This window comes from Beta vulgaris, chromosome 1 (genome assembly GCF_026745355.1).
Source record: "Beta vulgaris subsp. vulgaris cultivar EL10 chromosome 1, EL10.2, whole genome shotgun sequence".
NCBI lineage: Eukaryota > Viridiplantae > Streptophyta > Magnoliopsida > Caryophyllales > Amaranthaceae > Beta > Beta vulgaris.
Genome location: NC_079202.1, coordinates 2,546,057 through 2,559,378, shown reverse-complemented (window position 1 = coordinate 2,559,378; position 13,322 = coordinate 2,546,057). Strand labels below are relative to the sequence as shown.

The 13,322-nt window shown below is 38.9% G+C and overlaps 1 protein-coding gene across 1 annotated transcript; it reads left to right on the top strand.

The window, feature by feature from the left end:
- The first annotated feature begins 10,677 nt into the window (after window positions 1-10,677).
- On the top strand, window positions 10,678-12,895 carry LOC104901614 (transcription factor RAX3). The gene is made up of 4 exons (XM_010689207.3): window positions 10,678-11,155; window positions 11,575-11,704; window positions 11,816-12,622; window positions 12,729-12,895. Exons 1-4 carry the CDS (start codon window positions 11,020-11,022, stop codon window positions 12,769-12,771), a joined length of 1,116 nt encoding a protein of 371 aa, XP_010687509.1. The 5' UTR covers window positions 10,678-11,019; the 3' UTR covers window positions 12,772-12,895.
- The last annotated feature ends 427 nt before the right edge of the window (window positions 12,896-13,322 follow it).

Here is a 13,322-nt window from a genome sequence, read left to right as displayed (position 1 = left end):
ATGTGCTTTGACTGTATTTAAGTTTTCTATGAGCTTCATCTGCTTCATGTTCAATGTTGGAAAAGTTATTTTGATTCAGCCTTTTTAAATCCTTCTTCAAAAGCTTCAACTTAGTAACAACTTTAAACATAGCAACTCCTTTCACCTCTCTTTGCCAACCAATACTCACAATGCTAACAAACTCCTTGTAACACCCCTCTGGGGACCACGAGCCCGCTAGTAGATATTGTCCTCTCTGGGCCCTAGCCCGCAAGGTTTTGCTTTGGAGTGGGAACGACCCACCCAAAAGGCCTCTACTAGGTTGAGGTATCCACCTCTATATAAAGAAGGCTTTGTTTCTCCTCAACTTCCGATGTGGGATGGCTTTTACTCCCTTTCCCCACCCCCCTTAAAGGGTGTCTGCGTCCTCGAAGGCACGACAGGACATCAAATCGGGCCCTGGCTCTGATACCACTTGTAACACCCCTCTGGGGACCACGAGCCCGCTAGTAGATATTGTCCTCTCTGGGCCCTAGCCCGCAAGGTTTTGCTTTGGAGTGGGAACGACCCACCCAAAAGGCCTCTACTAGGTTGAGGTATCCACCTCTATATAAAGAAGGCTTTGTTCTCCTCAACTTCCGATGTGGGATGGCTTTCCCCTACTGAGGAGGCTAAAGCCTCACGTTTTGAATTGGGACTTACCCTTGACCTGCAGGGTAGACTGGGGGGAGATACATTCACCTCTCTGGACCATGTGTTTGGCAAAGCTGCCCACCTTTATGCTATCAGGAAAAGGGAGGAAGGGGTAAGCTGGGCGAGAAACGTAAGGATAACCCAAACCCTGAGGGTCAAAAGTTTGAGAAAAAGCACAACGGGAACCAGAACAATCCAAACCCTCAGAGAAATTTTGGTAAGGGACCCAACAATAACCCTAATCCCAACAACAACAACAACAACCGCAACATAACACCAATAACCGCAGACCTGAGCGTGTATATCGGTGTAGAAAGTGCCCGAACAACCACCCTGGTAAGGATTGTGAGGGTAACAAGGTTGAATGCCGGGAATGTGGGAAGATGGGGCATAGAGCCTATGAATGCTATTCGAAAAACAAGTTAACCCCAATGGCCAAAGGAAGGGGAACTATGGGGACAAGCCCCGAAACGGAAATGGTAACGGGAATGGTAACGGGGGAGGTAATTACAATGGGAATTCTAACTATTCCAAGCCCGCTCCAATACCAGCAACCAAGTCTCTAATGTTAACAATGCAACTAGTTCCCAAGATAAGGGCAAAGGGAAGCGGTACATGATGACGGCTAGTGAAGAAGAGGCTCGTAGAGACGTTGTCACGGGTACATTTTCTATCAACTCCACTCCTGTTAAAGTTTTATTTGATTCTGGAGCATCCTTGTCATTTATTGCCCATGCAACTGTTAGAAATTTAACATTGGTCGAGTCTGAGTCGATTTCTATGCCTATAGTCATTCCATCTGGGGAGACTGTTAATTGTTCTAAAAGATTCCTAAAAGTGCCATTAAAGATAGGTGAGGGATACTTTCCCTCTGATCTGATAGAGTTTAACTTATCAAACCTAGATATCATTCTGGGGATGGATTGGCTTGGGAAGTACAGGGCTAAGATAGATTGCGATGCGCAAAAAGTGGAACTAAAGGACCCTTGGGGAAAAGAGTGTCATATAGGAGGATACCTCGAGAACCAGGAATTAAAGTTATCAATGCGTTACAACTTAAGAACTACGTAGACAAGGGTTGGCCCCTATTTATGTGTTCAGTGAGAAGAGTGGATGATCCGTTAAGGCCTGAAGATGTGCCCATAGTCCGGAATTCCAGGATGTCTTTCCTGAGGAAATACCTGGTATGCCTCCAAGGAGAGATGTAGAGTTCACCGTTGACTGTACCTGGGACTGGACCCATTTCGAAAGCCCGTATCGGATGGCTCCGGCAGAAATGAATGAGTTAAAGAACCAGTTAGAGGAACTTCTAGAAAAGGGTATATTAGACCTAGCATGTCGCCATGGGGAGCACCCGTCTATTTGTGAAAAAGAAGGATGGTAGCTTGAGGTTATGTATAGACTACCGGGAGTTGAACAATGTCACTGTGAAAAACAAGTATCCATTACCTAGGATTGATGATTTGTTCGACCAACTTCAGGGTGCGGGGATGTTCTCCAAAATCGACTTAAGGTCTGGTTACCATCAGTTGAGGATTGTTGATCATGATATACCTAAGACTGCCTTTCGAACCAGATATGGCCACTATGAGTTTACGGTTATGCCTTTTGGGTTAACCAATGCACCTGCAGTTTTCATGGACCTTATGAATAGAATTTTCCGACCCTACCTAGACAAATTCGTCGTAGTGTTCATAGACGATATCCTGATCTATTCTAAGAACAAGGAGGAACATGAGGATCATTTGAGGTCATTTTCAGACACTTAGGGACAACCAACTATATGCAAAGTTTTCGAAATGTGAATTTTGGTTGGAAAGAGTGTCATTTTTGGGTCATTTTATCTCTAAGGAGGGTGTATCAGTCGATCCTGCGAAAATCAAAGCCGTGAGTGAATGGCCTACTCCAAAGAATGTCACGGATATACGAAGTTTCTTGGGTTTAGCCGGTTACTATAGGAGATTTGTGAAAGACTTCTCCAAAATAGCAAAACCTATGACAAACCTGATGAAGAAGGATTGTAGGTTTACCTGGAATGAGGACAGTGAGAAGGCCTTCCAAACGCTCAAAGAGAGGTTAACCTCAGCCCCTGTCCTAACCTTGCCTAATGGGAACGAAGGATATGATGTGTATAGTGATGCATCCAAAAATGGGTTGGGTTGTGTTCTGATGCAAAACGGGAAAGTTATAGCTTATGCGTCCCGACAGTTGAAGCCATATGAAGTCAATTACCCAACACATGACCTAGAATTGGCCGCCATAGTATTTGCACTCAAAATCTGGAGACACTACCTCTATGGGTAACCTGCCGTATCTTCACCGATCACAAAAGCCTTAAATATATCTTCACCCAGAAAGACCTCAACATGAGGCAGCGCGATGGTTAGAGCTCATCAAGGACTATGACTTAGACATCCAATACCATGAGGGTAAAGCCAACGTTGTTGCTGATGCGTTAAGTCGCAAGTCTAGCCATAGCCTGAATACATTAGTCGTTGCCGACAAACTTTGTGAGGAATTCTCTAGACTTCAGATAGAAGTTGTTCATGAAGGGGAGGTAGAAAGATTGCTGAGTGCCCTAACCATCGAACCTAACTTCCTGGAAGAAATAAGGGCGAGTCAACCTGGGGATGTGAAACTTGAGCGAGTCAAGGCAAAGCTTAAGGAGGGCAAAGCAGAGGGGTTTGCGATCCATGAGGATGGAAGCATACGATATAAGGGTAGGTGGTGCGTGCCACAAAAGTGTGAAGAGCTGAAACAAAAGATAATGAGCGAGGGTCATAACACGACGTATTCTGTCCACCCAGGGGGAGATAAGTTGTATAAGGACCTCAAGAAGATGTTTTGGTGGCCTGGTATGAAGAGAGCAGTAGCTGAGTTTGTTTCCAAATGCTTAACATGCCAGAAAGTCAAAAGTGAACACAAGAGACCTCAGGGAAAGATTCAACCCTTAGACATTCCGACATGGAAATGGGACTCGATATCCATGGACTTCGTTGTCGCCTTACCTAGGAGTCGGGGAGGCAATAATACCATTTGGGTGATAGTGGATAGACTAACCAAGACAGCAAGGTTCATACCTATGAAAGATACGTGGAGTATGGAAGCCTTAGCCAAGGCTTATGTGAAAAATGTCATTCGATTGCATGGAGTACCCACAAGTATAGTATCAGATCGAGACTCTCGATTCCTGTCGAATTTCTGGAAAAAGGTCCAGGAAGCATTTGGTAGTGAGCTATTAATGAGTACAGCCTTTCACCCAGCTACCGATGGTCAAACGAACGAACTATTCAGACCTTAGAGGACATGTTGCGAGCATGTGCTTTAGAATACCAAGGGTCATGGGAAGACCATTTGGACCTCATAGAATTCTCATACAACAACAGCTACCATGCTAGTATTAAGATGGCACCATTTGAAGCGTTGTACGGGAGAAAGTGTCGTAGCCCTTTGTGTTGGAACGACATCAGTGAGACCGTAGTGTTAGGACCTGATATGATTCAAGAGACGATGGATCAAGTGCGAGTCATTCAAGAAAAGATTAAGACTGCACAGGACAGGCAAAAATCCTATGCGGACCAGAAGCGAAGGGACGAAAATTTCGAAGTTGGGGAAAAAGTGTTGCTTAAGGTGTCCCCAATGAAAGGAGTGATGCGATTCGGGAAAAAGGGGAAGCTAAGCCCTAAGTTCATAGGACCCTATGAGATACTGGCGAGGGTAGGGAAAGTTGCTTATCGCCTGGATTTACCCAACGACCTAGAAAGGGTCCATAACGTGTTTCACGTATCCCAACTCCGGAGTACGTACCTGATGCGTCACATGTCCTTGAACCTGAAAACGTAGAGATAGACGAAACCTTGTCCTATGACGAGAAACCTGTCCAGATCCTAGACCGCAAAGTGCGAAGTACGAGGAATAAGGACGTCAGAATTGTCAAGGTGTTGTGGAGAAATCAAACTACCGAGGAAGCCACATGGGAAGCCGAAGATGCAATGCGTCTGAAGTACCCTGAGCTTTTCCAAGAGGTACGTGAGTTACGGGGACGTAACTTTTCTTTTAAGGGGGGAAGAATGCGATAGAATTTCGCGCTTTCACCCTAAAGTATATTAATTATGTTGATTATGTAGTTATATGCTAGTTATGTGTGAAAACTGCTTATCTATTGTGTGAACGTTAGAAAACGCTTGTGAAATTTGGGACTTAGAAGTGCAAAAGATCGTCGTTAAGACGGGCTACCTCAAAGTTTCGGGACGAAACTTCTTTTAAGGGGGGAAGCCTGTAATACTCCGTATTTTAATACTAATTAAGAAAATATAAAAGAATTAATAAAAAAGGTATTTTAAGTTATTTACAAGTTAATAGGAATAAATTATTAGTAATATGAATTTGTTAGGAATTTTCGGAGTTTAAAAGATTAACCTAATCTTCACTTGACCTAGTGACTATCTTTTGAAGGGAGTATAAAAGGAAAAGGAAGGGAATTTCAGAAAACCCTAAACCTTCTCCTTCTCCCTCTCCCAGCCGACCTTCCCTTTCACTCTCTCTCCTCAGCCGATTTTTCATATTCCTTCTTCTCTCTCTTTCGAATTTTCTTCTTCTCTCTCTCAGATCTTCTCTCTCTCGGGTTTCTCTCACTGCCTTTCTTCGTTGGCTTCGTGCGAAACATCCCGACGAAGGCTGCGCGTGGTTTGGCTCGAAGGTTTTGTGTGGTTCGAGCGGTGCGCAGGCGTGTCGAGTTGTGCGCGAAGGTGTTCGAGGGTTTTGGTGCGAAAGGTGCGCGAGGGTGTGCGCTGTTCGGGGTTCGAGTGCTGCGACGAGGGTCGCGGTGTTCGAGGGTAGTGCGCCAAGCTGCGGTGAGGGTGCGCGAGGAATCGGGGTCGTGCGAGTGTAGCTGCGCGACAGATTGCGAGAAGGTTTGTGCGAGCGTGGTTCCGCGTCGTGCGAGCGTGGTGGCGCGACGGATCTGGGTCGCGCAAGGGGTTTGGGCGACGGAAACCGGTTTCGGTGTTGTGCGCGTGTGTGTGTGGTTTTCGGTCGCCGGAATTCTTTCGCCGGCGAGTTCTAGCGGTATAATTTTTGTACTTAACTTAGTATGTCAGTTTATTAATTATTTTTAATTTACTGTTTTTCATAATTACGTACGTTGTATTTTTAGTAATTAGTAATTAATAATTAGTAAGTAAAGTTGTGTAATAATTTATTAGATTGTTAACTAGTTAAGTTATTGTTCTGTTTTAAGTGAAAATTCTGGTTAGGTTTGTAATTGGAATAAGTTGAAAGTAGGAAAAGTGTGTCTTATTATTAGTTACAGTTATTATTGTTTCAAGAGTAACCTGTTTCATGAAATCTGACTTTGGGACGTATGACTCACCCTTTGGACATGGAATTTACCTTTTTGGACATGGAACTTACTTTTGGACATGGAACTTACCTTTTGGACATATGACTTACTCTTGGACATATGACTTACCTTTTGGACATATGACTTGACTTTTGGACATAAGACAGGCTGGACTTATGACATTTTGGATTGGTAAAATAGTGGACTAATGTTACTAAATAACTTAGTTACTCACTAATTCTGACTTCTAAAAGACGTTAAATTCACTAGATTAGAATTATAACGAAAGTTCTGGAATAAGGTTTTAACTATTGCGTAATTCGAATCGTTGGATCGTTATGGTCTTAGTACGTAGTAGTTGTTAGTGTTATCAAGGACGTAACACTAAAAGCTTTGTTTTAACGATTTAGGTCCCAATTTCATAAGCGGCTCGTTCTATTAAGTCAGCGAAAATTCTCCGTTACAAGGTACGTACGCGTACCAGTTTACTTTCAAAGCTTAGTATCATGTTTAGGTTGCAGTTCATGTTATTGGAACCTAGTACCATGATAGGGAACATTTGATTGTGATTGTTTGGTTAGACGTTTATAACGTGAAATCAATATGATGCATTGAAATATGTTGCATTGAAATGCGAAGTTCTATCGTAGTGTAACATCAGCATTATTAATCTGATCTATAGAGTAACAAGAGTGTTACTAGGGATAAGATTGAGTTTGGTAATTAAGAGAGTATGTAAATGACTCCTTAAAGTTATAAAAGAATGATTGGTAATAAAAGAAGATTATGGCGATACTTGTAGTTGGACTCCCTACAAGTATGAACAATGGGGGAGTGTAGGACTTGTCCTACACTCCTACGCAGGCCTACTGTGACGACAGTAGTGTCCTTATATTTTGATAACTCAAGTAGGCGGAAGGTTCCGTTCGATCTTGGGGGTATGCATACTAAGGTGATGGGTGTGAGACGGAACAAAACCGTATTTGCATTTCATCTAATAGACCAAGTTGTCTATTAAGGATTCAGTAGCCCGTATGATTCTAGTAAGATGACGGTGCCCGTTCGATGCCAAATAATGAAAGATTAAAGGATGTGAGATAACGTAGGTTCATATAACAGTTGTAATGTATGCATCATGTATGTTCATATAGTTTCAATGGTTCATTACGTACTCAGCATAGCTGACCCTGTGTGTTATTATGTGTTTGTTGTCCTGTGATGAACTATTGATACTTCAATGGGAGCAGACTAGGTGAGCTGGTGCTGCTGCATGACATCAAGCATATGGGGGCTAGACTGTAGTTTGAAGTTAACTTTGATTTAATCATTAATGAATTTCATAGAACATTGTTACATGGTTTGAGTTTGAGTGAAGAGGGTCATCTATGATTCCCGAGTTGTAATTACATTTTCTATTCCGCTGCAGTTTGGTTTTGAGACAATGAATTTGAGTTACCGTATTTCTAATTATGCCTTGCGTTCCATCGCGGCGGTAACACTCCCAAAGTCGATGCGACGTAGCTTTAGACGTGTATGGATTTTGGGGGTGTTACACTCCTGAGCAAACCCGCACATTTAAAAAAACCTAAAAGGTTTAGGTTTAGAAGACGAACCCAAGTAGGCACCACTTTCACATCCTCAGCATTCAAATCCATTTCCGGATTCCATCTCTTCACAATAAGTGGCTTCGTACCAGCTACTATTGTCTTCTCGTTGTCATCATTTGTTCGAAATCTCACTATGAAAACTCCATTTTTCGGCATTATTGCAATTTTATGAACACCAAATGTTCCCAAATTCTCCTAATAAATCCATCAATTATACGAAATGAAGGTTTAATTCCCCGAATAGCAAACCACTGCACTACCCAATAATCAATTTCAGTTTTGAACTTCCTCAACAAAGATTTTAACATCAACCCTAACTCCTTCAACATTATGATTACTATAGTTTCTAGTTAAATCAAGACCTTTTTCCCTCATGTTATGGAACAGAGAATGCCTCTAATTACCTTGTTGACTGATATATAGAGTTTTTAGGCATATTTAGGCTGTATTTTAGAGCATATTGATTCATATAGCTGCATTTTAGTTGCCAGTAGCATGGATTGTCTATCATGTGCTCTATTACGCTTCGTTTGTGGTTTTCTTAATGTTTCAGATAGTCTCATAGCTATTTGGACGTTTTCGAAGCAATTTTGGATGAATTGGATAATTCTTGCATTGTAAAGGGAGTTGATGAATAGTGGCTTTTGATCGATGAATTTATGTTCGTGGATTATTCTCTTGTTCCTTATAATCATATTACGTGAAGTAGCTTCCATGAGGATCGCGACATATCTCTCGAGAGTGAATTTGAGTTGAAAACGAAGAAATGCATTATTTCCGAAGTGATAAAAACCGACACATGTTCACTCTTTTGATCATAACTCGAATTCTACAAATCGGATGGAAGTGATTCAAGTTGATTTTGAAACTAGACTTGAAGATCTTCGCGACGATAGGTCATATGCCTATAGACGATGCCTAGAATGCAAGATACGACCATTGAAAGTTGACCTTGCGAATCTGCCTGCAAACCAGCTCCCAATGGGAGCTTCTTCTCTTGCGCCTGAATTTCTGCCTGGCCCGCTGGCCAGCCAGTGCCCACTGGTCGATCTTGACGCTAGACGTGAGCTCGTGGTGGGTCACTACTATCATCCCATCATCAAACTTCTTTTATTAGTTTACTTTTTATTCTTTTCCTTTTCTTTGACTCATGAAAAGATGAGATTAGAGGAAAATATAAAAGGGGAGATTTATTTTATTTCTTTCTCATGCTTTTATTCCTAGAAAACTCTAGTATTAATTTTATTCTTCATCTCTTTTCTTGAAACCCTAGTTTTTGCTTCTCTTCCATTACTTCAAGTTCTAGAGGTATTCTTCCATTATTTTCTTCTTTATTAATATTTGCTATTGTCTTTCTCTTGCTTTATTATTGTTTTCATTATTTCTTGATCATGAATTCTAGGCTAATTATTGATTTTGCTTTAGTTATTTCAATTATGAGTGAGTAGTCTCTTTTCTAGGGCAAAGGGAGGGAAGCCATGTTTATACCATGATATTTTCTTTGAAATTGATTGATTTATAGATTAGGGTTGTGAGTAATTCCAATTGATAAGTTTCAAATAGTTTGAATCTTGTAATTGGCCAATATCAAGAGTTAACTAATTTGCTAGTAGGAATTAGAATTGAAAGATCATATTCTTAGAGGCGTCATTACAATTGGCAGTTCTGAATATGTTGGCGATCGTACTGGATAGGTTGAATTGAAAGTGTTAATACCCAACCGAATGATTAACCATTTCTTTAATTACTCACCCTTTAGTTTATTTGTTATTGAATTGATTTGTATTCTTTAAATGGTATGAGCATGGTGGACCGAACGTATGCCCTAGACTTTTCATTTCTTGATTACCATACTCTTGTATTTGTTTGATTTGTTCAATCCCAAATCCGTGACTTTGTTTAGTTTTTCCAAACTTGAAAGCCAAACTAAAAATAACCATCTCCCTGTGCATTCGACCCTACTTACCCTACTACATTGTTAGGAGGTTTGCTAGAAATTATTTTTTGACAGGTGTACGATAGCCTACCATTGACTAGTTTCAGGAATACCTAGATTACTTGCCAATTGTTGCATCGGCTATGGAGATGGATTAATAGGAATTGAAGAGTGCCTCGCAGGTGTTGTAATGGATTCAATCCAACGCATCATGATCTTGCAACGACATCACCTTGTCGACTGAGGCATTAGACTCACACTCATTTCCTTCGTCCGTTGTCCAGCTTTGTTCAGGAACTTCTTGAATTCCATTGATATTCTTCACTTTTCTCGCATCACCAAAATGGGGTTTGCGAACTACAGTCCTTCATAGCCTTTCCCTTCTTCTTCTTCTTCTGATTCTTATTCTTATTATTTTTCGATCCACCAATTTCTTTTTGAAGTTTTTCTTCATAGCTCCAACAAAACGCTGAGAATCAAAGCAATGAAATAGTAAAAAAATTCAATTTCTAGAGAGAAGCGGGAGTTTTTCTCCCTCACTCTCCTTTTTCCTTAGGATGCAATTTCTTCCATAATATTTTTAGATCTTTGATGTTAAAAAACAGATTTTAGCTAGCATTATTGTCTCAATTTAGGTTATGTTTTAATTACTTACGTGTGGTTATTGTTTGTTGTAATTAGATATACTATGTGGTTAAAATTTGATATCACGACATAATTTGTAACATCACCTCGGAATCCATAACCTAATTCAATGACCATTGTGTTGTACTAGTAATTATTATAGGATAACCATCATTGAATTTGTTTCTACGGTTGCTCTTTTCAGTTCAAATTAATTCAATGTAATTTATTAGTTTATCTTTTAAGATTTGTTGGCGACTTCTTTTAATTTTTAAAATTTCATTAAACGTATTCAAATGTACGTTGAACCCATGCCTAGAATAACTTGTTAGAAAGCACTAAGGAAGTATTAATTAATTATGTGCTGCCTCATATGTAGTAATATCCTATATTTGGGACCCCATGCATGTCTTTTTTTTTTGTTAAAAGAAAACAAATCACTAAGTCTATAAAATGATGAAACATTAGAGATACCAAAGCAAGAAAGACAAGGAGAAAAATCCTGTCTTACATACTGGGATGATTGATCTATCTTAATTTAATACACTAAAAAAAACATCCTACTTTTATACAGCAAAACCCTTATTCTATTCTATTTCTTTTATTATCACACATGACTTTTCTGAACCCTGTGGTTATCTTCTTCCTTCTACCATTATTCTCCTGCTGTCTTCCTCTCCCTTTCCCTTTCTCCCCACTTTTTCTAAATCATTAACAAAGAAAAATAACCAGCAACAAGTTAATTAAACATCTCCAACTCATTGCAAATAATAAGCAAAAACACCCAACAACTCACAATTAAGCTAACCCAAATTAATTAGGGAAGAAGCAGGAAAACAATGGGAAGAGCTCCTTGTTGTGACAAAGATAACGTTAAGAGAGGTCCATGGGCTCCTGAAGAGGATGCTAAGCTCAAATCCTACATCGAAAAACACGGTACAGCCGGAAATTGGATTGCGTTGCCTCAAAAAATTGGTAACCCTACTAACAAAATTCATAATATCTTCATGATCATGATACATGTTTACAACTAACTTGTTCATATTTTAGCTTGATTCATAGAAGTATATATAACTACATATCTTGATAGTTAAGAAGCCATTCTCTTTTTCTTTTTTTTTTAGGTTTTTGGGTGGCATATTCTTTACAAATTTGTTGATCAAATCTTGCTTTTTCTCATTACCAAATTCTTGCAACCATGATATACAAAGAGCTTCTTGTTTGTTTGTTTGTTTGTTTAATCATAATACCTTATATACTTATGTATACTAGATCTTGATAGTACTTATGATTGAATTAATTAAGCCTATTCTTTATTTTTTTTCATTTTATATCTACTTCTTTTATATGAACTTCACATGATTTTTTTGGTCTTGTGTGTGAAAATGATCTAGGGCTTAAGAGATGTGGAAAGAGTTGCCGCCTTCGATGGCTTAACTATCTCCGGCCTAACATCAAGCATGGTAAATTCTCTGAAGAAGAAGATAAAGTTATCATAAGCCTTTATGTGAGCATTGGAAGCAGGTATATATATGATTTTTTAGATTTTTACAGGTTTACCAAACTAATAAATCATGCAAGTATAAAGTAGTTACAAATTCATGAATTTTGAATCAACGTATTATATTACTGCAGGTGGTCCATAATTGCAGCTCAATTACCAGGAAGAACAGATAATGATATAAAAAACTACTGGAACACAAGGTTAAAGAAGAAGCTCTTTGGTAAGCAAAGAAGAGATCATCAACAACAAGCTCGGAAAAAAAGCAATCTATTGATAAAGCAAGAGGAGAATAATTTGGTGGAACCAATATCATTTTCCTCAAGTTTCAACACTACCCAAGTTTCATATTGGCCACAACTTACTACTACTAGTATGCCTGGTGCAATTTCAACACCGAATTACTCGAATTTTTCGTCTGAGCTTTGCCATGGCCTCAATGATCACAATTCAATTAGAAAGTTGTTAATGAAGGTTGGAGGGAATTATGATAATTTTACTAATCCTCCATTCATACCTCATTATAACAATACTACTTATCCAAGCAATATTATCATCAAACAAAATAATAACCACTCTAACCTAAACTCGGATACCATGATTAGTAGTGAAATGACAAACTCTAGCCTCTATAATCTTGGAGGTTCTTCAGGTGTAGAGATAGGAATGGTAGAAGGGCAAAGAAGTACTTTCCCACCGGAACTCGAAGAGTTGATGAGTAGCAATCCACAAAAGGGAGTGGATGGAGTAGAGTTATTCTATGGTGATTATGGAAATAAGTTTGTAAACAATGATGGATCAACATCTGATAATACAACTTGTGGAGAGAGCTCAAGTTGGGATGAAATGACTTCTTTGGTTTCTCTTCATAATTTGGAATCTGATTGTAATGTTTTAATTCAAGGAATTGGAGAAGAAGATCAATTTGAAGAAAACTTGAGGTACCCAACTCCTCTATAGTAGTGTTCAATATATATTTGTATGTCTAATTAAGTATGTGTTTCTATGGATATTTTACTATTTTAGTGTATATTTTACTGTTTGTAGGAAAGAGGTAGAGGTTGCCAAGGTGGTGTTGGGCATTATCTAAGATGGATTCTGATAAATTCTTGTGATATTAATTATATCTATCATGTTGTTTGTCTAGCTTTCTGAATATATTGTTAATTACATTCTATTATATCATAATATATGAATTCTTGATTGAACAAGTTAATGTGGGTTTGTTTTGCACTTAAGAGATTACTTCTTTGACTGTCCGATATGTTGGCTAGATTCCTCACTAGATAGTATCATATTTGTATCAAAATCTTACATTATAACCTATATATATCACTTACCCATACATGGTTTCTTGTTATATGACTTATAATAGTAACATTGTTGGTGTTATGTTTTCTCATTAATTAGCTAGCTAGAACCGATATATATACATAAGAATGCATATTTACATGAGAAATGAGAATGGATTTTACGATCTATAACTCCAATGAACAAGTGATGTAACTTTAATGTAAAAATGATATAACTCCAAAAAAAAAATATTAAAAAAAATTCAAAAAAGAAAATTTGGGCTCAAAGTTTTTTCCAGAAGTGTAACTGTAATAAATAAGTGTTGTAATTCTAATTCAATCGTGTTGG